The sequence below is a fragment of the Coturnix japonica genome, chromosome 11 (assembly GCF_001577835.2).
Source record: "Coturnix japonica isolate 7356 chromosome 11, Coturnix japonica 2.1, whole genome shotgun sequence".
Taxonomy (NCBI): Eukaryota; Metazoa; Chordata; class Aves; order Galliformes; family Phasianidae; genus Coturnix; species Coturnix japonica.
Window position 1 is genome coordinate 1,566,330 of NC_029526.1, and position 26,279 is coordinate 1,592,608.

Here is a 26,279-nt window from a genome sequence, read left to right on the forward strand (position 1 = left end):
ACCACTTTCTGTGGTCGTCTGCTGAGTGCTCAGCTCACCTTCACCCCTGCTGCTGCCCTCGCCTTTCCAGCAGGACGTGGTTCACTCTGATATGGGTTTTCCTATTGGTCCTAAAAAGCGAGAAACCAGAGAGCTGTGAGCAAAGCAGGGCAGTTCTCTGACCCTCATAGCCAGGTAACAATAAAAGAAGTGGCCCCAAAGTGATTTGGGTGCCCAACCCACCCATCCCACCTTCCCTCCAGAGGGGTGAGCGGCTCCCAGCACCCTGCCCAGCCACCCTCAACACCCCCAGAGCAGCAGCCACAAGCCAGAAGGAACCACACAGCAGCGATGGGATACACAGGATACATTGCCGTGTTTAACAGACCGAGTACACAAAATAAATAGCTCTGTACACCCTAACCGGAACGTGACAGACTAATTACAACGCTTCAGACCTCATTCTATGAGACAGTCTGTAAAGACAAGGCCCAAGGGCAAGGCACAGAATTTCATTAGGAGCAAACAGGACATGAGTGCTGTGCACAGGAAATTCAGTGACCGAAAATAACAGGCAGCGCTGGAAGGCCTCCGGTCCCACAGCTTCCCCAGGAGGTGTCTTTCCGCAGTGAAAGGCATCAAGGAAAGCTCCCCAGCAGCTGATAGGTTCTCGTTTCTGGTTTGGGCCAGGATTTGCTCCACAGTCAGTAACAGCAGTGCAACATCCAGGCAACAGCAGTGAGTGGCTCAGCGGTCACACACACAGGATGTACATTGTTAGCAATGGGGGGACAGCAGGAGGACACGGTGTCACCAAGGGCAGGGGGGGGCAGCTCTCTGCGCCATGGGGACACCAAGGGGGGGAAGGTGCCACGCTCTGTGATGCTGATAGCACAAAGCATCTCTGCTGCTTCACATTTTCTGGCTAATTCACCGCTCGGTGATGCTCACCTGGCACCTGAGGGCTGCATTTTGAATCCAGGCTGGAAGAGGAGACTGAGTGGTCAGGAGAAGCACCAAAATGCTCCTGAGAGCAACACGGGCAGCCTGGGGTTCAGTGTCTGAGAGGAACAGGCACAGCACGTTGTTTTCTGGGATGAAGAAGGCTGGAAAACATCTGCCCAAAGCCATGGGCTGACCTGGATTCTTTTACAGATAGGGAACGCTTTGGGAATCCTCCGGTGCCATCTCCAAATAGCCAGCCTCTGCTTTACTCTGCCCACAGAGAACTGGCATAACCCAAGGTGAAAGCCAACGTTGCCCCACACACCATGGATCTCAATGGGAGTGCTCTTCTCCCACCCACAAAGCACCACATGTTGGCTGCTACATTGCTCCACGACTGCTGCTGGACCAAAGGAGTGAGGGAATCTGCTACCCCTGGGCTGCTGCGTTAAGTCTGCAATAGCCTTGAAAGAGTAAGAAGTGAATTGCAGCTGGACAAGCAACTGATTTTTAGCAAAGCACACAGGAAAATACATCACACGCTCAGAAACCTGGGCACAAAGCTGAACAGTCTGTAGACTATCAACATTTAGTCTGGAAGACCTTTTTCACATTCAGTTCCCCCCCACAATACCAAGGAATCAGCCAGCAACGTCCTCTGAGGCCGCATCCACCTCCCCAGCAGAGCAGGCAAACATCCAAGGCAGAACGATAGGGTTGCTTTACACAGTAGTGCTAAGTTCCAAAAGACAAATGTACAACGTTTCCTTGACCCCCTACAGCTCCATCTGGATGAGGACACGGTGCAGTTTGCCACTAGGTGTCCTTCCAGCTTCATTTTCACCCTACTAACCAAGTACAGACAACAACACCATAACAACACCATTCCTCCGCTAAGGTCTGCACACCCCGAGGACACAGCAATGGAATCAACATTAAGAGCCAAAGAAGGAAATAAGGGGTTAAAAAAGAAAAACAAACCAATAAAGCATCATAGATTTTAACTTCTAACATCCCCAAAGGCAAAGGCACTTCTGGAAAGGGGAAAGTCCTGAGATATCAGATGAATGGAGAGCTGAGACACCCCTGCAGAACACAGATGAAGGTGAGCAAGATCATTCACAGTGAAAGCTCCTCAAGGACAGGCTGTGAAGGCACCTCAACTGATGGCACATCGCCTGTCCCCTCGCTGAAGACATGCCACAGCTGCAAGATTGGAAGCACCAAGGAATTGTTTAAGCCATAGATTAGATTGGTGCTCTGCTGTGTGAAGGAGACGCAAGCTTGGTCAGCTCAGCCTCCTGCCCTCCTCTTGCATCCACATAAAGCACACAGGGACAAGGTAGATACAAACAAATCTGGACACATTGATGAGCCAGTGGTTAAAGGAAAGAGTCTCAGATTCCAGGGGTCTTGGCTCAGTCCATCAGTTTGACTGATGGGAGACCTGCTTTATGGGTAAGCATGCAAGATAATCTGGGGAGGGCTATAAAAGCACCAAAGTGGATATAAAGATCACAGTGCCCGGCTGTGATGCTCCGAACAAGCAGAAGACTCCTTCAAGTAATGGCTCATAACCAGAAGCTCTCTGAGAAAGCATCCGACTGGCTCTTCACGTAAAGAAGGGGAAGAGCACTTTTCCAGTTAATACCCGCCTTGAAGTACTTGCTGCTTCTGAAGAGCTGTTTGCAGGAATACAAGGAGCACCCAGCTGCTAATGAAGCAGGTGGCAAGCTGCCTGTTTTCTCAGAAACTGTGTCTAGTTTGTCATTCCTGGTAATGAACCAGGAAAGACTACAACCAAAAGGAAAAGAAGCTGAAGAAACCTTCCTTTTTTATCCTCCCTGCAGCCCACAGAGCTGAAGTAAAAACAGCCAGCAATTCTGCAACAGCAGTTAGTGATGATGGAAGGATGGACACTGGGGACAGAGCAGCTTGCAAGGGATGCAGAGCTTCCAATGCAACCCACGGAAAGGGTCTGGAATGCAGCCCTGCTGCAAGTGTGTGAGATCATCGTCCTTAGGTATCCTCTGTCATTCTCACCGTGAGCTTGGGAACAAAAGGTGTGTGGTGAGGTTGGGTTCTTAGCACTGGGGTTGAAAGCACATCCCTAGAAATGTCCTATTTTCAGCTCAGTAGGACTGAAAGCCCACCTTTTCCTGGTGGTTTTAAGCTGTATCTAACAGCTCGGTGGTTTCTGCACATCTCTCACTGCTGGTTTCTACTAGCCAAGCCCCTACTCTACCCCTGTGGAGCCCCTTGTGGCCACCCTGCCAGCTCCCACCACCCCTTCCCTGCCCCCAGAGAACTGATGGCAACAGGAGGGGTCAGGGAACACCCCAGAGCAACCAAAGCATTGGAAACAGTTGGTAACAGTAAGCCAGACCACAGCAACAAAACCAAACCCTGCATGGCAGGCACTGCTCCTACTACAAAGAGGGGAACCCCTAAGAACTGCCTTCATCTCTGTGGAGCACAAAGGTCCTGCAGGACGATCCTTTTCTCACTGCCCCTCACTGGGGAGCAACCACGCAGTCACAGGATGAAAGGGAAGGGACTCCAGCTCCAAGGTGACAGTGTTTTGGTCCAGCTGTCAATCTGCATGATGTGAGCAAACCACTGATGTCAGTACAATGATGGCAGGCAGCCCTTTGGGGATCCTTACAGCTTCATGGCCGTCACGCACACAACTGCTGTCTGGCATCTTGGGTGGCATTGCACTGGGACGAGGAGCTGGTGGGCAGCACGCTGTGAGTCAGTGCTATCTTGGTTCTGACTGCATGTGACTCACACCGGCTTCACTGCAAAGGCACCTCAGAGTGTGACAAAACCAGCTTGGAATGTGTGTATATATGAATTTTTTACAAATACACACACACACAGAGGTGTGTATGTGCTACGTGTGCACATACAAAGTGATTTTGTTTCCATATGTGAGTGGAATTAATAAATAACTATGAACAACCAGGCTCCTGGGCTACAGAAAGAGCTCCTCCCCATTTGTGGCTCCTTAATTTGTGTGTTCCTCGAGGCTCTGAGCTCTGAGCCAACGAACTGCTCCGTCCCCTGCGTGAGACCCTGCGGCACAACTGGCCCATAGTGCCACCACAAGGTTCCTTTTTCCTCCACAATGTGGGGGAGGGAACACCTGAAAGAAGGGAGGGAGGAACCTGCAGCAAAGGGTGCTGCACACCTACACTGTAGAGAAGACATCTGGAAAGACTTCGGGCAGGTCCCAGCCCGGTGCTCAGCCAGTGTATTGCTGCTGGTAACGCAGGTTGAGCTCTCGAAGCTCCCGTTCCCGAACCCTCCGGGACTTGTTGGATTTGGTGGAGCGGCTGGAGCGTGTGGACTGTGCTGACTTGGTGCTCTGGCAGCGGGAGGAGGCTCTCTTGAGAAGGTTCTGGGAGATGGAACGGTGCAGGTTCTTCATGGAGGAGGAGGCCGCCATGCTGACCACCCAGGGGTGCTTCAGGGCCTGCAGGGCCGTCATCCTGTCGCTGGGGTCCACCGTGAGCAGGCGGTCAATGAAATCCTTGGCCAGGTTGGACACGCTGGGCCAGGGCTGAAAGACAAAAGAGGGAATTAGAACAAAATGCTGATTCACTCATTCATTCCTCCTGTCCCTTAAAGGTGTCACAGGGCATTCCACCTCTTCCTCTTCCATCCTCAAATCTTCCAGCAGAAGAATAAGATGCAACTACTTTGAGAGCCTGTAAGAAAAGAGGGAATCCGAGCAGCTCAAGAGACAAGGCTGCCTCAGCTCCACACCTCATGTCCACATTTGTTTTCCCAGCTGGCAGACACAAACACACAGACACACACTGCGACTGGCACATGCATTCACCAACACAACAACCTGTCACCCCACTACAAGCAACCAGCCTTTCTTGTTCCTTTTATTCCTCTATTTTCCAACATCAGTTCTTCCCCCAAGTCACCTGGACCCCCACAATCCTGGGCAGATCCACTGTGGTCCTAAAGGTGCTCATGAAAACCACTGCCATGGATTCAGCCCCACAGCTTCACACTGGGACCATGGGGATGGGGTCACCCATAATGCCACATCCCTGCCATTGCTAATGGGAAGTCATCCTCCCCTCTCCAATTGGTCTCAATGGCCAATCCTAAAACAGCCTCAATGGGAGGAAGTCCACAGAATGTTTGAAATGCAGCAGGTGATTCTAGATAAGGAATTTTAATGAACACATCACAACAAAACAGGAAGGAATTCTTGTTTTAAAGTAACAAAGCCAGACCGGAAAATAATTGATTGCTCCTATAACCCCTTAATGCACCAAATACAGCCATAAAAACTGACAAACACCAATATCGCAGTGCATGGAGGCCCCTTCCAAGTGGCTTTAACAACAGCTGAACAGCTTAAGTAAAGGTTCTGACACAAGACTTGAGGTCACACATGTGTAACCAAGTGAGAACAGCACGTGTATTAAAAAAGCAGGCTGCTGCTCCATGTCTTTCATTCTTTTGGTGTGAAAGAAAAGAACGTGGCTAAGTCTATAACAAGATTCTATCTTTCAGCACCTACCAATGGGGAAGCCAGATAGAATGCCCTTTTCTTCTCACAAAAGGTCCAAAGAAGAGACACGTCCTGATTTCTTTTGAGGTTTGCCATTCACCATAAGCAATCTTCCCCTTTCAAGAAGCTGAAAGCCACCTGCAAGAGAGCTAATCCACAGGAGAACTTGACACTGAAAGGGCAGGATGCTCTCAGAGCTGCTCTGCTCTGCCTGCCTACAGCCAATGCTGCCCTGTCTGTCGGGCCGACACTCAGGATGTGCTGCTCAGCTACTGGGGTACAGAAGGTCCATGCATTCACATTCACAAGAGGTGACTGAAACAGCCTACTTACTTACCTTAGCTCTCGTGTTCCAAAGGGACACATGAGCGCTGCTGCTAACTACACAAGAGAGAAAATGGCACAAAATATGGGACAGAAAGGAAATACTGGAGAATGAACAAAACTCAGCATCCTTGAGTGCAGTGAGTGTAGAAAGTGAAAATCATCTCAGCCCTTTTCAAAGGCCTTTTTGAACGTGGGGGAAAAAGGCACAATGAAGGCTGCAGCTGAACACACTGGTTGTTTTACAGAGCCATGTATGTCCTGAAGCACACAGTCCTTATGCTACTTGCAACAAGAGGATCAAAGAGCTCAACCTGACTCTGATGTGCAGATATCAATCACACAACAAGCCCATTGACTTCCTACCATACTTCAGCATTGGGTGCTTCTTCTGTTCAATGAATAGCAAAGGGAAGCATCTTCCTCAGCCTTCGTTACCATCTGCACTATGGGTAGCAGCAAGTGAGATGACTTGGACAGCTTGAAACAGCTCCTGTCCCGCTCCAATTGCAAAAACAAAGGTAGGATTTGCATGACTCCAACCCTGCTGTTTTTCCTGGGCAACTTCTTCACTCTTACCCTTCTGAATATTGCCTGTATCGCAGTCATCCCAGGATCTCCATCCTCTCTTTTCTACTTTGATCCAAAGAGACACAAAAGATGAATTCAGATCAATGAACACCTGAGGACTGACACGCAAGAACACTTTTCTCAGAGCTATATTTTCAGGAAAAGCACGTAGGAAAGCATTATTATGGCTATGGGCGCCCCATCCCTGCAGGTACCCAAAGCCAGATGGCAAACTTGGTGATTTAGAACTTGAAGAACTCCATAAAGAACACATCAGCCCACAACAACCAGGCGATGCACGCACCAGTCCAGCTAAATGAAGCCTAGGGAAGAACGAGCTCCAAGCAAAAGCAAATTGGATTTCTCATTACTCCAATTATTCCAGTTTCGCTGCAGATGTTGAATACGGAGTACTTGCAATTAGCTTTTTCTTTTGGTCAGCAAACACAAATCAGTTTATCGATCTGTTTATGCAAGCAGAGGTTTCATTTGCTGCACCATGCACGTCTTAGCTTTTATTTCACCAAAGCTTTCTGTTTAAAAATAGGGAAGGTTTCATTCTACTGAAGCTCTGAGCGGAACGAACTGTGCAGTTCTCAAGCCCATCCCCTGGGGAAAACACACCCACTTTCCAGAAACCTTGCACTGCTCTACAGTGCTCTGCCTTCTGCTCACCAGGCAGGACCCAGACTGCTGGGCTTCTGGGATCAGAAGAGATCAGATGCCTCCATAAGCTGTAAAGGAGCCTTAAATTAAGGCTACTAACTTGCACAAACCTGCAAGCACCTGGAGATTCCCCAGAAGGTGGGAAAGGCTGCTGGCTTTCCCCTTGGAGTGTATCTGAAGCAGAAAAGCAACCATTAAGAAGTAACTCCCTGTCTCTGAGACGAGCTGTGCAACCACCCATCGCCCACTTTGATTTTCTGCTCTGTATTTTCCTTTTTGACAACCAAGACCAAGAGGAAAGAGGCCTCCCAGGAAGATGGGGAGGAATCATAGCATCGTTTGAGCTGGAAGGGACTCCTGAAGGCCATCTATCCAACTCCTCTATCACCAATGGGGACACCTACAGGTCCCCATGGACAGGGTACCCACCACCTTTCTGGACAACCTGTGTCACTCCTTCACTACCCTTGTGGTAAAAAACATTACAACCAATTTAAACCTCCCCTAGTTTGAAGGCATTTCCCCTCATCCCATTGCAACAGACCCTGTTAAAGAGTCATTGCCCCCTTCTTTCTTAACAAGCCTTTTAGATACTGAAAGGAGAAAGATGTGCTGCAAACACAAATATTGACACCATATATCAAAGAACAAGAGCTCAAGTGACCTGTCTGACCATCCGAGCTGATGCCTGTCCCTCTTTGGAAGGCTGAGAGCTCTCCCCAGCTCTGCCAGCACAGTGCTCAACACAACACACACACAAAGAGCTCCTTGACATTTTCCCCAAGCAGGAGAGCAATCTTCTGCTCAGACCTGGGCAAACACAAAACAAGCTGCCCCACTTCCAACCTTGGCAGTACATGCTGAAGGAGGAGATGCACATTCAATTGCCTGATTCCAAAACAAGTCGCGTGGTGTTGTCAGCAGAAGTGATGTGAGCTCTCTAGATGATGTTTCATGGAAGGTGAGGGACACACAACTGCGACAGCCTCGAATCTCCTTTGCCAGCTGGTTCTTACAAAAAGCTGAAGCACAAAGCACGTTATCACAGCTTCAAAAGGTTGCTCTAGTTCAGTCAGAAGCGCCGCCGCCAGCCTCACTGATTCATAGGAAGAGTTTGATCAAGAGCTGGAGAAACCTCAAAGAACCAGGGAGACAGAGGAGCCCTGCAGCTCCACCTAAAGAAAACAGATGGCTATTTAAAGTTTTACAAGATGCAGAAGATTTTATCAGGCACGAGGCTGACCCAACAGATAGAATCATAGAATCGTTTGGGTTGGAAGGGATCTTAAAGGCCATCTGGTCCCACACCCTGCAACGAATAGGGACGGCTACATCTCCATCAATGCTCAGAGCACCCCCCAGCCTCATTTTAGGTGTCTACAAGGGCAAAACGAGACCATCGTGATAAGGGAAAACCCTCAACAGGACAGCAGAGAAGGGAGAAAAAGCCCACTCAGACCAACAGAACAATTAATACCATAGAGGAGGTAGAGGCTGTCGACCAACCAAGCAGCTGGCAGCGTGCTTCACCACCAGGTATTTCCACAGCTCACTCCTGTTTTGACACTGCACCCTCTGCTGTGCCAGCACGGATGTTTGTGCAAACAAAATGAGCCACAGCTGGGAGCATCCACCACTGTTTTGTTGGGGTTTTCTGCCACTTTTCCTTGCAGTGACTCACAGGTGAGCTATGGAGGCACCAACATCAGCCCAAGCAGGCAGGTGGCACAAGGAGCAGCACTTCAGACACATGTGAAGCCACCAGCCTTGCTTACAGCATTGATGAGAGAGGGGGAGAAACTCCTGCTGTGGAGATTTGCAGCTCTTGCCCCTCAGGGATGACAGCTGCTGCTTTCAAGATGCGGCGACATTTATGACAAAAGCATCTTTTAAGCTTCTAAGCTGCATAAAACATGGGATGCAGCTCTGATCCGCAGCTTCCACACCGCTGGATAATAAACTCAGGGGAAAAGCAGCCTCACATACAATGCCTTAAAGAGCTCTCAAGTGTGCTCGACTTTATTCAACTCGGGCTCTGAGGCTGTATGAGGAGGAGGAGGGAAAGCAGGAGTGTCACTTAGGCTGGGTGAATGCACGCAGAGCTGGGCCTCTGTGATTAGAATCCATCTATGCTGCCGCTTGTTATTCACGTCAGCACAAAAGCTATTGAAGCACAGTCCTGCACTGGCACACAGGGAACAAAAGTGCACAGCTCAGGGGTCAAGCAGTCAGCCCACCTCTCCCTCTTCCAAACAAAGCAAGCAGGAAACCAGAGCATGACTAGCAGAGCTCCCAGCACCTGCACCTAGAACAGGATGCTGACCTCTATTAGCAACACTCATATAGGTGCTGCTTCTCATCCGGCTCTGCAAAGAGCCCAAGGTGCCCAGGTATTCTTTGGATGATGACTTCCATACAAGTGAAGTTCAGGCAGCTGAATCATGTACGAGCTCAGCAAAACAGGTACAGCAGGGCACTAGGCAAGGAATCAGTTCAGGTGTCACCATCCAGATTTGGATGGCAGTACTACCCAGAGGCTGGTGGGTTTTGGAGAGGTCACGTTTTGGAGCTGTTTTGTGTCATTTGGGAGGTAACCAGGAAAAGAAGAGACATGGAGCTATTGGAGCAGGTCCAGAGAAGGCCACAAGGATGCTCAGAGGGCTGGAGCAACTCTCCTATGAAATAAGGCTGAGGGATTTGGGCACGTTCAGCTTGGAGAAGAGAATGCTCCAGGGAGAACTCACCGCAGCCTTATTGTACTTAAAGGGGGCTTTATAAAAGAGATGCAGAGCAACTTCTCACAGAGTCTGATAGTGACAGGACAAGGAGTGATGGCTTTAAACTGAGAGTGCCAATAGAGTTTAGATACTGGGAAGGAATTCTTCTCAATGAAGGTGGTGAGGCCCTGGCACAGCTGCCCAGAGAGCTGTGGGTACCACATCCCTGGAGGTGCTTAAGGCCATGGATGGGGCTCTGGGCAGCCGTGCCATGGTCAGTATTGAGGCTCCAGCACAGAAAAGATTGCCCAGCCCAAGGCAATGCCCAGCCTACAAACAGTTGCAATGATGTGCTCAAAACCGTGCGGTTCTAAAGGATTGGAACAACAAGCTTCTGATTAAAAGATGCTAGCACAACACATCTCTGTGCTAACGTCTGCATGCACAACAGATTCCCAAGTATTCTACATTAATTTGTTGATATGGGGAAGAGGAATAAAGGATGAAAGAGGCAAAAACGACGACCCTTTAATAATCCACAGCATTATAAGTATGCGTGGCCATCTGGTGCTGTGAACTTCTATAACCCAGCTTTCCAAATGGAAGCAGCCAGCCGCTTCCCCCCCATGCAAGCTACAATCACGCAGCAGAACCACAGCAGCTACAAAAGCAACACACAAAAAGCTTTTTTCTACAGCTAGGGATGGATCCTCCAACTGCAACGTGGTTACGCTGCCTACGGAAATATCTGGCATGCAAAGAGTGGGCCGATAGCCATTGGTTTGGGTGATAATGAGCACCATGAACTAATCACTCACTCTGGCTGATGTGGATTGCAGGCTGGGGGAGGGTAAAGGGATGCTCAGCATACAAGGGATGTTATTACACTGCTGCCCCAGCAGCAGGTTAGAGCTACTTGCAAATAGCTGCATGGCTGTTATCGTTGTAACAAGAGGCACAGGAAGAAGCTGTACCTTGGAAAGCCAATATGAGTAAAGAGCAGGGAAAAAGAAGGTGGTGCAGCCCTGGAAAGGTGAGAAGGGAAGCAGGGAAGAAGACAGTCACAGCCAACCCACCTCAGGCTGAATAGCATCACACACCTCCAGAGGTCTCCTATGTTCCTGTGTACAGCCAGGAGCTGGACTCTAATATCCTTATGGATCCCTTCCAACTTGGGATATTCTATGATTACTGAGGTTTGTGTGACTCTCTGTGCCCCCATACATGCTTCTCCTCCCTGTACCAGCACTCTTCTATGGGCACACCTCACACAGCACTGCCCATCCTGCAAGCTTCGTGGGATCAGGCTGAAATCTACCTTAAAACTTAAGAAATTAGAGGAAAGTGAAAGACAGATAGCACAGCTGCACAAAAACAGTGCTGCAATGGATGCCCATGGACCATCTACTCCCTCCCACCATCCCCAAAGGACCCACAGCTGATGCATCGCTCCTGACAGTTGACAGCCTAACTTGTTCTACAAGACAGCCTCAGCAGTCCCCCTTGTAATGCTTCAGGGCTTTTTTTGTGCATATATATATTCTCTTGTGAGCGGGAGATGCTGCTGAAGTGTTTTAAAGCATCCAGCCTAAATCCTTCTAGAAGCAGTTTAAGGCTCTTTTTGATTATAACCTGGAAAACAGATGATTCCTTCTCCAATCTGAAGCACCCTTGGTGTATTTGCAAACTCCAACAACATCTTCTTTACACTAAGCAGCCAATTACTTTTCAGTTTTCCAATGATTCCTTTTGCAATACCCAGTAGTGTTTGTTGACCTCCTGTTAACTCCCTCCACTTGACTTGAAGGCTTCTTTTTTACTTTGTTTTTTTTTTGTTTTTTTGGTATTACTGATCTGAAGAGTTGGTTTTTGTACACTGTGTTGGGCTTTTGGGGCTGTGCAATGCCCAGAAGTGTCATATCTTCAGCCTGACGCACCCCATGATGCAAAGGGCTTATGCCCCTTTCTGGTCATACATCCCAGTGCATTTGTCTTTTCCTAACAGTGTGACACCACTGTCTCTCATAGCAGCCTGTGATCTGTTTGCACATCCTCTCCCAATAAGCCAACACCTCCAATCTTCCATTCCTCACCCATTTCTGCACATCAACTTATCCCTATTTCTAACAATTGGTGTCTGCTACTGAGCTGCTCCAATCCATTAAGGCCATCAGGAACCCAAATACACCGTGTGGCTCCTCCAATACAATGGCACCTGTAGATATAATGAATACATCCTCTTCTCCCTCGTCCAAGTTAGCTGATAAAGCCCTAAACACCCACGGGACCTCTGGGATTAGCCAGGGAAGAGGATACATGCCCAAAGACAGACAAGGAGATGACCCCATACCTCCTGCCCTACCTCTCCCTCACCTCCAGACATGCTCAATTCACCACCCCATTGTACTTGCTCGCATGTTCTATCCAGATAATCAATATACATCAAGCACATTGTGCAATGCAAGGTACTGGTTGTCTTGCTTTAAAAAGCAAGTGTTCCAGTGCATTTCCAAACCGTGATTTATTTCCTCCGCCCTCCCACAGAGGCTACAAAATGCTTTTATGAAACAGCTGGGGGGAAAAAGAAAAGCCCCTAATGGCAGATTGATCCTTGCTGAGTCCCTTGGACAACCACTGGAGGTATGGGAGCTCCTACCAAGCCTGGACTATATTCCATAAAGAGTTTTCAGGTGCTCATCCAAGAGCTTTAGGTTGTCAAAACCAGCCCTGCGAGCAAGAAGGCAGCTTAAGAGTGGCACTAAGAATTCCCCAAGCTTGTGAAGCTTAAAACAAATTGGGAAAAAACAATGAGAAAAATGCAGAAAGAGATAAGAAACTAAATCCGGACCTTCCCATCAGCATCTGATGTGATGATATGGATCAACAACTCTGAGTCATCCCGGCTATAACAAGAAACCTGTGTGTCAATGCAGTGTGTCAGAGCTCTACACAAATGCAAGAATCCCTTATAATCGTTCTCCAGATAGAAAGGGATGACCCAGGAAGCAAACCTATGGTTGGACTAGATGATCCTGGTTGTCTTTTCCAACCAGAGTGATCCTATGATAGGACACCATTCTCCTCAGCAGAATTCCACCTTGAACTGGGTAGGAAATCACCTTTATTGGCTGATGGCTCCAAACTCTGGGTGCTGTGATGCTGATGGGAGCTCACAGCTGACAGGCATGCAGCCAAGCACACATCCACACACCAGCTCAGTAGTGAATATGGCACTGACAGAGGTTGTCTCCTCTGAGACTTGCCTGTGTGGTTCCCATCTCACCAAGCAACACTAATCAGGTGCATTAGCAAAAGCCCATTTCTCAGGAAAAATCCATAAAAGCAGCCACTTCAGTAACAAATGAAACAGAAAATGTGCCTGGGATTTCTGTCTTAGCAGTCTCTGGGCAGCAGGAGGGCAAAGCAGGAGCTGACGAGAGCAAAGAAGCAAGAAGCAGAGGAGCCAGCCATGAAGCTCGTGCTCCAGAGCACCAATATCTGCCCCAGCTTCCTGATGTGCTGCTGTTGGTGTGACTTTAATAGCCTTTTTCTCCCTTACCAATGTTCCTTTATCCCTACACCCCTAACTCGCCACAAGCAACAGCATTTTATGGGGCCCAGAGATGCAGAAATGAAGCCAGCTCACAGAAGTGCTGCATGATTACAAGTCCTTCTCCCTGAGATGCAGCTCCCGCCTTCCTCCATCCTCAGCTACACACCGTGCCATAGCCCCACATACAGCCTTCCATCTAAACACCAAAGCCTTCTATGACCACCAACCTGCAGGTGCTATGCTATGGGATGAGGGGCACGTCATATAAAGATGGCAGGAATCATCCTGATAAGGTCTTTGCAACACACCAACAGCAGGGGAAACAATCTTCAGAGCCTCAATAAGCAGCCAAAGCAGAAAAGGACTCAGTTTTTAAATGCATACACTGGGGTTTCCCAGGTTTTATGTGAGCTGGTAGCATTGCAGAAAGCTTAAGATACCTGCTGTGCAGCTGAGGAGAGCTGGACAAACACTTCAGCCACACAACATACGCAGCAACACAACCCCACCTCCTACCCCCACCCATCAAGCAGGAGCAGTACAGAGCCAGGAATGCTCCAAGGAGCACATCCACGTGCCCAAGCACTGTGCATTGTGCCTGCTGGGAGAGGTTCACTTTCATCCTGCTCGAGTGCCTCAGCTCTTCAAAGCAGAGCACGGTGTTCTTTTCATCAGATCCACCCCACACTGCATCTCACCACCGCTCTCGTCGCTCTACGCTGCTGTCTCACAGCTACATGAAATGCAATAGCACATTCTTCTGGAAACTGATCTTTTTTCTTCCTTTTTCTAGGCAAAAAAACAACTCAGATTTATACAAAGAGCAGCTCTTCCTTATGTGGAGGAATATCAAGAGAAAAACAGACCACGACTGTGCCTTACAAAAGCTTCCCATGGGTCTGGCATGGCTCAAGAGGGCAGTACCACATGTTACTATGGCAGTACCACATATTACTATGGCAGTGCCAAGAATTCTTTCTTAATTGCACAGAACTGAGTTATTCACCTATCACTAAGGTATACCTATACACCTATTACTAAGGTAACCTGGATACCATGTTATCAGTTGCATTCTTCAAGCCCGAATCTATCCATAGACATACCTGGAGAGTTTCCTTAATGTCTGCACTTAAGCTGGTACTGCAGCTCACTCCGGGCCAGGTTCTGTTGCTGTTGCTTTGTCAAACCTGAATCCTTTACACAGCAGAGATCCCAGGGCAAACCACTGCTCAACAATGACACTGAGCTGACACAAGCTGCTGCTCTTCCCATCCAGCAAGACATTGCCAAGCACATCCGAGCCCTGACTCCACATTGGAATACATCACCCACTGGTACAACACAACCAGCAGCCCAGTCCTGGGGGCTGGCTCCTGTTACTGCAGGGGAAAGGAGAGCCAAGCTGATGGGGATGAGAGATGGATCCACCTAAGGGAATGCTGGTAGGCAGCAAGCCTTACCTGAATATTACTGAAGTCAATATCGAATATGTTTTCATTGTTCAGGCCAGCATCAGTATGCAGTAGTTTGTAATTCAAACCTCCACAATCACAAATCACACTGCCAACATCTGATAAACCTTCCCAAATGTAACACAGTACAAAGGGCAGCATCGTGGTTTTCTTTAAGAGCTTCCTCCTCCTGTGTTACTTTGAGTACACCTCCTTCAGGTCTAGCAGATCACCAAGACTGCCCTCCAGCAGCCAGAGACCAAGAAAAGCAAGCTCTAATTTACCACCTGCAAAGCACGGTGATGAAGCTAAACATAGCTGGCACTATGACTCATGAGCCATCAGCAGCAGATGGACAGGGAAGACATCAGAAGGCTGCTTTCAGACCTTTTGAAGGAGAAATATTGCTGGGAACTTGTAGCTCCCATTCATCAGGAGTGCCTGACAAAGGCCAGGAGCTGACAGTAATGACAGTTTAGGGATTGTAGAGTTTCCTTCTGCTTGTTTTTAGCTGCAGAGTACAAGAAGTCTCAGAAGCAATGCAATGGTGGACAACTGTATTGCTCCCTTTGGAGAAGGAAGGGCCTCGAGAACGTGATCCACTAAACACCCATCTCTGCAGCTGAAAGAGAAGGTTCTAGAGACTTCAGAAGCAAAGGTTAGAGACAAATGAACACAAACAGTGTCTGTAAGAACAACACATTTGAGGGCAAAAAGAGTCAGCTGGACCTCCACCAAGATAAACTCAAATTCTTCAGGTTACCAAAAGAAGCAATATGGGCATCATCCTCCACTCATGATCCTGCTGTCCTGCTCTCCCCTTCTCCCACTGTCATTTCAGGCTGGGTATTAGGAGAAATTTCATCTAAGAGACAGTGGCACAGCTGCCCAAGGAGGTGGAGGTGCCACTGTCCATGGAGATGTGGCACTGAGAGAAGCAGTGATGTGCTGACAGCTGGGACTTGATGGGCTGAATGACTTTATGAATGTACCACCAAACCCTCCTCCAACACAAACAGTGGCAATACCTCCATTCACACCAGCACATGGTGTCAGATAGAGAAGGAAACGATAGGGGGTAGTTTTAGAAGATGGTGGCTCAGGGCTGACCCAGCCCCTCAAGGGTGCAATGAAAATCCTGAACAGCAAAACCAAGGGGCAAAGGGAGCTGTCAAACAGCCATCGCAAAAGGAAGTGAGATGGGACGACAGGATAGGTTCTGCACTAACACTACAACCACAAGTGAGGGCACAGTCACACACAGAATACAACCCAGATATTTTCCTTTATCTATAAAATCATCAAGGCAGACTCTTTCCTCCCGAGGAAAAAAATGCTTCTGCAGTAGAAAGGGAGTAAGTCTGCTTCTTCACCCACGTACACAGCAACACATAATTAAAGAGTTTAAGAACATGAACAGGGAAAGTTTACCCCCCTTACTTTCTACGTTTCTAAGCCTTACCAAAGGAGTATCACGCTGTGAGCTCAATCAGCCTGTGGGAGTTGGGAAGCCTTGGGACTCATTTCAAGCTCAGCTGGCACAGTGCTGCCCCCAAGCCATGAGCCAGGATCACGTCAGACATCAGTACCTGCTCCACTGACGTCAGACAGGACAAATGCTCCTGGTACATCAGTGGGCACAGCTGACCCAGCACACAATCACACTGAGCTGCCCTGCAGCTGCCCTTCACTCTGCAGCTCTTGGGGCAGGACAAAGCCCTGAGCACTGAGACAAGAGGAGGAAAGCAGCACCACAAACAAACCCCGAAGTTAAGGATGTAAGAGCAAAACTTGAACTAGTCCAGTCTGGTGCCTCCAGCATCAATCAGATGGCTGTAGATACAAAGGGGGAGCTGAAGGAAGCAGTCAGCATTAACAACTGCCACCACCCCAAATTCCCAAGCCCTACACATTCGTGGTGCCTCCTTATCCACAGCTGTTATTCCCCCCATTGATTTCCATTCCATGCAGGTGCTGTCTGAATTCAGGGGAACTTTTGGGGCCCCCAGAAGACAGGAAGTTTCCCCAGGCCCCATCTGGACCCCGAGCAACCCAGCACTACCGCTGCCTACAGTAACTTCTCCCATCCCTTTTGGGAAGGACACAACTCCTCCTCACCATAAGGGCCTGTGCCCTCACCATGGAACCAGCTGCTTCTCCTCTTCAGCAAATCATGTCCACACCAAGGTCATGATTGCATTGCAAGCTGCAAGAGCCATAGGTAAGAAGCTTCATTAACCCCAACTGTAAAACCCAAACAAGCTGAACAAGCAAATCACCTCTCTACATGGCTGCTGACTCCCATATAGGGGGATGCATAGATTTGAAATGCTCAACTTCATTCAATAAAGCCACAAACTTCATCACCACATTTACCAATGTATCTACTACTACCATGAGTTACAACGTTGCTCTCCAGCTCATTTCCCTAAGGATGGCCTCAAGTTGACTAGACTAATTCTACAGACAACCCCCAAAGCTCTGTTTGAAACAGGTCTCAAACCTGAGTGATTTGGAATGGGAATGCACACCACTGCATGGCAGCCCCTGCATCTCAGAAGGAGCCCACTTCACATCTTCAAAGAGAGAAAGGAAAACAAGCTGCTCCTGTGAAACGTCTGATCCTGCACCTACCCCAGACATGCAGCTCTGCAATACAGTACGGTGTTCTGCCCAACCTTGTTCCAAATGAATCAGGACTCATGGCTCCTGCTGTCCTCATTAGCCTTACAAACACATCAGTGGGTTCGTTTCTGATGTCTTCCAGACTTCTTAGCAGCATCACACACACCAAAACACGAATTTCTGTGCTTATCAGACATTTGGAAGCTTTTAAAAGCCCAGACAATGAACAAGAAAGCTGGCAGCTTTGTCAGTGCACAGCTCCGGTCAGGCACAGGATTAATTACACCAGCAAATGAATGCATTCATTTTCCCTGACTCTCTCTGGAAGAACAGAAAGCACTTGAGCAAACAATAAGGTGCCATTGGCTGATGCGCACCTTACTCCAAAGGCAGTAAAACATCTACAGCTCTCCAAAACCACTCATGCCAGGCACAGTACCTGTAACAGCCTCACATTTGCCATTTAGGGGGATAACAAGCAGAAGGCTCAACATGCTGTCACAACCAAAGCATGCACAGCCTAGTGCTCTTGCTGCAGCACACGTGCCACCACTGTTCTTACAGCCTACAAGAATCCAGTGGCTCAAACCCAAGGAGACACTTGAAGCAAAACAAAGCCATCCTTCTAGCCTCAGTTTTGTTACGTGCTCAGCTCAGGAGGCAGCACAGACCCATTTCAGAAACGCTCTTTAGGCCTTTGTCTGCCACAGCTTCATGTTTCAGCTTTCAGACTAGGATTTGTATCTGCACATCCCTAGCTTGATTTCCTCCCACATCTCAAACACCCTGGCACGAGTCTCAGTAGCATCCCAGCTATTTGACTACAAGTATCTCAGCTCCATCAGTCCCTCCAGTTCTGCTCTGGAGGAAGCAAGATCTTTCTATAGACACATTTCTTCATGAAGCTCATTGTGCTGCAATAGAAGCAGTTTGGCAAAGGAGAGAGGAAGGATTTTCAGGGCCAGAATCACAAGTTTTTAACACTGCCCCACATAAGACAACCAGACCACACAGCTCCATTAACAGAGAGCTTTCTTGCTGGGCTTCCCCTCATCCTAACCCCACCATACTCACCTCGCCTGAGTAGCTGTACTTTCCCTTCAGGATCTGCCTGTACAAACGGGTACGGTTGTCATCCTCAAAGGGCATCGTCCCACTCAGGAGGATGTAGGAGATGACACCCAGAGCCCACATGTCCACAGAGTTGGTGTAGGGTTTCCTGACCAGGATCTCGGGAGCGATGTACTCCGGTGTCCCACAGGTGGTTTTCATCAGGCAGTCATCCCCCTTCTTCCGAGCACTGGCCAAACCAAAGTCTGTAATCATGATTTTGGAATCAGTTCCAGGATGGTAATAGAGCAGGTTCTCTGGTTTTAAGTCCCTGTGTGTGATACCCAGTGTATGCAGGTACCTCACACCATCAAGTACCATCTGCAGCACGCGCGTGGCGTCCCTCTCCGTGAAGGAACCTTTGGCGATGATTCTGTCAAACAGTTCTCCCCCAGTAGCCAGCTCCATCACCATGTACACGCGATCCTGGGTCTCAAACACCTCTATGAGCTGGATGATATTGGTGTGGCGAACCCTCCTGAGCACGCTAAGCTCTGACTCACACACCTCCCTCCCCTCCCGGTATTTGGTCTCTATCATCTTGATGGCATAGGGCTGCTTGGTGGCCTTGTGCTCCACCCTCACAACGCGGCTGAAGCTGCCCCTTCCAATCAGGGCTTTGATGTCGTACTTGGCTGTCACTCGGGGGTCAAATTTGGCACGGTATTTGGCCACTTTGTTCTTGCGGGGCTCAGGCTGGGCTGCGTGGGCAGGCAGGGGGTTAACAGGAAATGGGTTTGTGTGACGCGGGGGTGAGGGAGAGCCAGCTTTGATGACAGTCCCACCATCATCTTTGATGAAATGCTTGTAGATGTCACTGTGGCCTGTGTAAGGTTCTACTTTTTTAACCAGATCCAGCTGCACATCTTTGGGGGGCTCGGGAAGCACTTTGCTTGTCCCACAGCCCATCACTAACAGGTGTTAATTCCCTATCAAGGCATCTTCCCAGGGCAGCGCCAGCAGCAACCACATCTGCAGCAGCTCCCACGTCTGAACCTTCCAGAAAGAAAGAGGAGAAACAGATAAATGGCAATCAAAGGCAGGAAAAGCATGCAGGTGGTTCACGCCTCAACGGTGCCACGCTACCACAAACTGAGAGCTGAGGACTCTCACTTGTTATTAAGCACAGTTTGCCTATGCCTCCCAGCTAAACACTGAAGCACTGAATGGCTGAGGCTGGAAGGGATCTTTGCAGCTCATCCCGTCCAGCAACAGCAGCTTAGTAAAAAGGGAAGCATTAAGCATCCCCCTTAGTTTAGTTTCACCTCCTAAACTTTACAAGGCACTCACCATCCTGAACCTTATTTTCCCATTAGAAACTCCTCAGACTACCTCAGCAACATATTCACTGTATAAATCCTAACATCTTTGCATTTAACTTGTGCTGCTGCTTTAAACCTGTAATTACTTTGCTCCCAAGGACCAGCACAGCTGTACAGAAGGCAAGGAATACACAGACAGCAGCAGGCTATTTCTTACCATGTGTGTTATTAATTTAATCACTGCACGTCCTGCAGAATGCCAGGCCTTATTTAACAAGGGCAGCTTTTAGCTGACAATTCCCTTGTCCTCCAAGCCCTAAGAAACCAAGGTGGGCTTTGATGTTTCCTAATGCTTAACTCAGCTTTGCCTTCTTTTATGTTTCCAGATACCAAGCAGAGCTTCTGTTTTCCCAAAGGGAGCTGCATTTTGCTGCAGTAAGGAGAATTTCAGCCAGTTGTTCTCCATTGGAGCAAACAGAGCTCTTGCTCTATTCTGACAGAGCCAAATCAGCTTTGCTTCAGCAAGTCTTTACTTTAGGTCCTGATTAAAACAATCTGGAGGTAAAGAAACTGCCTGCATGCATTCAGGCAATTAGCCGAGCAGTTTTAAGTTTCTGCTTTGGCTCAGAGCCCATCGTTACAGTGCTACAGCATTCATAGAAGTCTACAGAAAAGCTGTTAGCCTCGAGATGTAATCATCCCCCTTACCATCACCGACCGTATCTTCATTCATTCACCACTTCTCCAAGCAACTATTCAGTGCTGCAGGAACTCCAGCTGGTCTTCCATCAGAATTACGTGGGGAAAAATAGGTGATCTAAAAGGACAACAGGAAGAAGTTTATGCTCTACATTTTCTCTGGGAAGAAAGCAAGGCTTTAGTTAAGATCCCACATTAAAATGAGACATCAGCATAGTATCTTCTCACATAAAACCTCCTGGTAGGACCACAAGGTCAGACACCAACAGGTCTGCAGCTGAAATGAAAAGCAATTTCACAGGTGGCTTAATTGAGATTTGAATTGACAGAGGGCTGTCCTACAGCTGGGCGCTCATTCAGATTACAGCACTGTGACAAGGAATGTATGAAATATCACAGCTACTTCTGAATCATAACTCACATGAGCAGCTTCACCCCCCCCGCCAAAAAAAAAAAAAAAAAATCATCATTGCACCTTAAAATATATTAAGTTAATAGAGAAACAGAATGAGAATATCCACAAACAAGATTGTTACACACACTCCACACCTCAAGAAGCACTTGTGTAAGGCAACCCAGCAATAAACAAAAGCAATGGGAAGACTCCAACACAAAGCTTGGAATGGTTATGTATGAATCCTGCTCCTAACAGCAGAGATCAGGTATCAGCCAGTGCCTTGTGGGCACACCCAGAATGGTGCCAGCATGAGGGGTATGGGGGGAAATACATGAAAACACTGAGAAGTCGGGATGTGAATGTGTTATAGAAATGAGCCCCTTCTCTGAATAGGAAACCACACACTCAGAAGGCTACGAACCACCCAAAAGGTGTCAGTGTGCTTTTGTTACAACTGTAATGGGTGAGAGGAAGAGCTGGCTGAAAGCCTTGGTACCAAAGAGATCCATTCCTCAGATGACCATCAGGGCAGTGCCACAGCTCCAGCTGGCAGACAGGCACCCAGCCGTCCGCTGGGCAAAGTCAAGGCCTTATGGCTTAGTAATACACCCAGGAACTGGGTTGGGTGGCAGCTGCTTGACCCGCAAACCTGAGGCCTGGCAGCTTTGCCACCAATACGAGCAGCATCGTGGGGCTGCAGAAGGGCTTGAGATGGAAGGGATATTAAAACCACCACCCCATACAGGGGCAATGCACACACAGCCCCATCCAGCCCAGCCCTGAGCACCTCCAGATATAAGGTACTCACAAGGAGAGATTGCTTTCTTCCATCTAACCCACACCGTCCCTCTATTCAGTTTAAAGCCCCCCCCATCCCCGATACACTCCGTGACACACAGCCCATCTCCCACCCCCCTCCCGGTCCCACCCCGCCCCACACCCGCACCGAGGCCCACCAGAGCCAACACAGCCCCGCACCGCGAGCAGCTCCGGCCCAAACCGCGCCCCGAGCGCCCTCTGAGCGCACACAGGGCGGCACCGGGCGATGCGGTCAGACCAAGGCGCTGCTCGGGGCCTCCAACCGGCCCAAAGGCTGCGGGCCCCGGAGGAGCTGAGGGGACACCGCCATGTCCCGCACTGCGGCCCAGCCCCGCACTCACCTCAACCCGCTCCGACCCGCAGCCCGGCACCGCCTCCTGACGTCATCACGGTGCGCCGGAAGCGAGGCTGATTGGTAGAGAGTCTGCGGTGGGAAGGGCAACGCGTGCACTGTGGCACCGCCCCGCGCTCTGGCGCCCCCTGTCGGCGGCCTCCGGAACCGGCGTGCATTGCATTGAGCCGTCGGGTCGCAGCGCCGGGATGCGGACGACCCCCATTGAACGAGGATTTATCGGATTATTTGTGCTATGGAGACCCACCAAAGCCAAGAGGGCGTCTGGGCAGCTGTGACACTGTACCCAGTACCCAACCTGAGGCTCAGTGTGAAGCCATCACTCTCACCCCTTTGGAACGTAGGCTGACCCCCCTCCCCACAACCGGGGGCTGCAGAGCCACCAGCTCCTCCACCCACCCCGTTCCCCCAGCCGCCCCCATAGGGCTGCATTCAGACCCATCACAGCTCCGCTCCCTTCCCTGGACACGCCTCAATCCACTCCTGAGTCAATGTGGGGACAAGGATGAGGGTGCAGAGCTCAGCCCGTGGTCCCTCATTGCCACATGCAGGGGCTCAGCCTCAAAGGACACCAACCAAGGGACAGGTTGTGCCCGGATCCATTTGGCAACAAGCTCAAGGTTGTCCCAGCGGGGCCGAGCAGAGGTCGGAGCAGGAGGATGTTCAATTAAATCTGCTTAGGGAAAGAAATCCCCCCCCCAAAAAAAGCCCCAAAGCTGAGCACTGAGGGGCTGCCAGGCTGGGGGCTGAGCACAGAGGTGACTCCAGCTCAGCTGCTCTGTCCATGGGGATTGAGGGCGCTGTTCTGTGCCCCGAGGGAAAGGTCGACCTTTGGCTGGAGGGCAGCCATACAGCACCGTGTCCCTCAGCATCCATCAGCCCTGAGTCCAACGGGCATGGAGGAGAGAAGCAAAGAAGCATCAGCGCAAAGGAGAAGGGTGGCACAGTGTCCCCTTGTGCCTCTGCCTGCAGGGATTTCCTTTGGCAAAGGAAAGGAGGAGCAGACCAAGGTGTGGTGGAGGCAGCAGGCAGCCTGGACAGAACACTGGCCCTTAAGTTGCCATCCCACAGCTGCCCAGAACACTGTCACCATCCAGTTCTGCCTGCCCAGGGATGCAGGAGCCTCTCCATCCCACTCTGTGACTGCAAAAAGAAGTGAGTTTGTGCTCTGCTTTCCCTTATCCCCTTCTTTAAAAACACATACATATATTATAATCATTCAGGTTCATCTCTTAGAAAGGGGAGATGGAGATAATGTCTGCCGAGCATTTAATCTTCTACCCAAAGAATAGCAGAGAGCAAATTAGGATTGACTCCAATTAATTTGCCTTGATGGGCAAAATCTGGAGAGCGGCCATATCTAGGAATTAAGAACAAAAGCAGGGAGTGCAAAGTAGGTCAGCGGAGTTTCATAACCGGAGCGATGGGTTTTCACCACACTTGGAGGTGCCCGGAGAGCACTGGTGGCACTGCTGCAGGAACACACCTGCTGGGGACCTTTGGGTTGTGTTTGGGGCTTAAGGGCAACAGGGAAGGGTGGGATGGAGGGGATGGGGACGTGGTGCTGGGGATGAGCTGACCATGCTGTGTGTTCTGTGCTTTATGGGGGAAATTTGTCCTGCACCCGAGCAGAGCTCTCCCAAGGTAAGCAGCTTGGGATGAAGCCTAACTGTGTGGTCTTGGCTTCATGCAGTCACTGGAAGGACAAGAAGTGAGTAGTTGTGAAGTGCAGGGGGCAGGAATGAGGGTGGTGACGCACTGGAACATGTTGCCCAAGGAGGCTGTGGATGCCCCATCCCTGCAGGCATCTGTGGCTCTGGGCAGCCTGGGCTGCTGGTTGGTGACCCTGCACACTGCAGGGGGTTGGAACCAGCTGGTCATTGTGGTCCTTTCCAACCCAGGCCACGCTATGATTCTATGATTGTGTGCCACTCCTGCCATTGGACACAGCTGAAGGAGCAAGCCCTGAGCCCCTCCTAAATGCAGGTTTGTGCCAGCAATCTCTGTGGCCAGCAAAGCCCCGTTCCTAAAGCCACCCCATAGCCCCACTGTGCCACACACCAACCTATGAGCTGGCCAAATATGTGTGTACAACCTCACCAACAGGCAGTTGTTGAGCATCACAGCACGAGAAGGACATAAAGCTATTAGAGGGTGTCCAAAGAAGGGAACAAGCATCACCAGCATCACCTCGGTGTTCCTCCAGCCCTCAGCCTCCTCCATCCGCCCCCTGGAGGTGGCAGCCGCCTGCCCAGCGCTGATCCTCTTAGCCATCCCGGCACTAATTCAGCCTTAAACACAGGATTGTCAGAAATTGGAAATGGAAGAATAGCAGATTATCCCCCGGCAGCAGCGTTAAACACGGGGAGCGGCAGCTGCTGTGCAAGGAGTGCCGGGGCAGCACTCGGCTCCGGGTGGTGTCCTTCCCATACAATACCTCGTTATAATGAATTAATAGCAGGTCCTGCCAGGCTTGTGTGAACCAGCAGCGCTGGGAACACCACCTCTGTCCTCTAAGAGCTTTAAGCCCGGCAGATGCTCGACTGCCAGCTGCCAGCACTGACCGATGCTGTGTGTCCATCAGTGCTGTGATAGAGCTCTGCCAAAGCAGCAGACCCTGCAGGGAGAGCATTTCAGCTCCTGCAGGAAATAGACAATAGTTTTCCCTTGTTCAGTATGGACACTGAGAGCTGAATGTCTTGCTATGGGGGGAAGACATTCAGATAACATTATTTCAGCTCTATCAGATTATGAATAAAAGAGCCAAAACAAACCCACACCCAACCATCCCCTCCTCCCTGTGTACCCCCATTTCCTTCATGGCCATTCACAAGACCAAACACAGCAGGGCTGGAATCAGAGAGACAGAAAACGCTGTGGATGGCAGTGGGGCACCACTGTGTCCCCCAAGGCTGGGCCAGGCATTTGGGCTCCCCCAAGTGAGATGGCAGATTAATTGCATCAATCCAGACCTGCTGGGAAGGTGAAATCCCTACAAAGCTCTTAAGACCCTCAGGGATGTCTGTGTGTGCCCCACAATGGGGATATTGGGGTGCCAGGAGGGGACAACATGAGGCCACCCTGAACCACACAGGGTTGGGAAGGGCACAATAGCACCATACAGCAGAGAGACAGGAGAAATGTAAAAGCATATTTTAATATAAATATAAACTCATCTGAAGGGTTCCAGGAGGGGGTGAGGGCTGCAGGGCCAGGCTGGGGCTCAACCTGTGACTGTGCTGAGGTCAGTGGGGACCCCAGGCTGCAGTGCACGGCAGGTCCTCAGCTGAGGGCAGCACTACACCCAGGCGCCCAGCAGCACCAGGGCCAGCAGGGGCAGGATGGTGGGGTGTCTGGGGGGGGCTGAGCCCCGCAGCGTGGCCTGGTTGGTCTCAGCAGGCGGTGAGCCCTGGGCACTGGCCAGGCGGCCCCGAGTGCTGCACAGCTCCTGCAGGTTGCCCTGGAATTGGATCTTGCGGGATTCCTGGCGTAGAGACTCCCAGATGGCGGCCGCCTCTTCGGGGCAGCGGGACAGCACCCCACTGGCACAGGCATGGAACTCATCCCAGGACCTGGACACAGGGATGGGCATCAGGGAAGCGGTGGTAGCAGCACCCAGGATTGAGGGACGGGGATGGCATTGCTCACCTGCAGATGGTGTCCAACTCCTGCGCCTCCTGGCCGCCCTCCTCCTCCTCGTCCCGCTGCTGCCGCACGCTCTGGGCCATGCTGTCCCCCAGGCTGATGAGGCAGCCAGCAAAGCCCTTGTAGATGGTGTTGCACTTCCCTGCTGTGCTGATGGGCTCCTGAGTGACGGCTGCGTGTGTTGGGGGGGGGGGACAGAGGGATGAAGCTGAGCCCCAACCAAGGCAGCCACAACCGTGAGACCGTGAAACATGCTGGGCTCACAGCATACCACAAAACCACCATAAACAGCAGCCATGTCCCCAGGTCCAGCATGAAAACAGCAAAGTAACAGAAACGTTGGGTTTGTAAGGTTAAAAGGGAGAGGATGTGGGCACAGTGGAAGACCTAATGATACAACCCCCAACCCTCACATCTCTGTGATTCTATGGAACAAAGCATCCCCATATCCACGCATGGAGCAGGACTGGGCTCCTTCACAGCACCAGGAATGACAGTGTCTGCTAGGATCGCTCCAGAGCCATCTGTGCAGCCCTCTTATCCCCAAACAGCACAGATTAATTTGTGACTACAGCACGGCAAACAAAAGCAAAGGCTTTGAGTGGTTGAGAGAGATCGGGGGGGG

At 50.2% G+C, this 26,279-nt stretch overlaps 2 protein-coding genes across 5 annotated transcripts in view; both read right to left on the minus strand.

Annotated features, from left to right (window-relative positions):
• Window positions 1-331: 331 nt before the first annotated feature.
• On the minus strand, window positions 332-22,104 carry PSKH1 (protein serine kinase H1). 3 transcript variants are annotated; one of them, XM_015873743.2, is made up of 4 exons: window positions 21,999-22,104; window positions 20,451-20,559; window positions 18,445-19,476; window positions 332-4,489 (listed from the first exon to the last, which is right to left on the minus strand). In XM_015873743.2, exons 3-4 carry the CDS (start codon window positions 19,387-19,389, stop codon window positions 4,172-4,174), a joined length of 1,263 nt encoding a protein of 420 aa, XP_015729229.1. In that variant the 5' UTR covers window positions 19,390-19,476; window positions 20,451-20,559; window positions 21,999-22,104; the 3' UTR covers window positions 332-4,171. The 3 variants fall into 3 exon arrangements, with proteins under 3 accessions (XP_015729229.1, XP_015729231.1, XP_015729230.1); XM_015873745.2 differs by lacking the exon at window positions 21,999-22,104 and adding an exon at window positions 21,817-21,961; XM_015873744.2 differs by lacking the exon at window positions 21,999-22,104 and adding an exon at window positions 21,795-21,961.
• Window positions 22,105-25,146: 3,042 nt separating this feature from the next.
• NRN1L (neuritin 1 like) overlaps window positions 25,147-26,279 on the minus strand; it is a 2,328-nt gene continuing 1,195 nt past the window's right edge. For both annotated transcript variants that reach the window (XM_015873779.2, XM_032447035.1), the window contains exons 2-3: window positions 25,658-25,826; window positions 25,147-25,581 (exon numbers count right to left, since the gene is read on the minus strand). In XM_015873779.2, coding sequence (XP_015729265.1) covers window positions 25,308-25,581; window positions 25,658-25,826 — 443 coding nt within the window. In that variant the 3' untranslated portion in view covers window positions 25,147-25,307. The remainder of the gene's footprint in view (window positions 25,582-25,657; window positions 25,827-26,279) is intronic.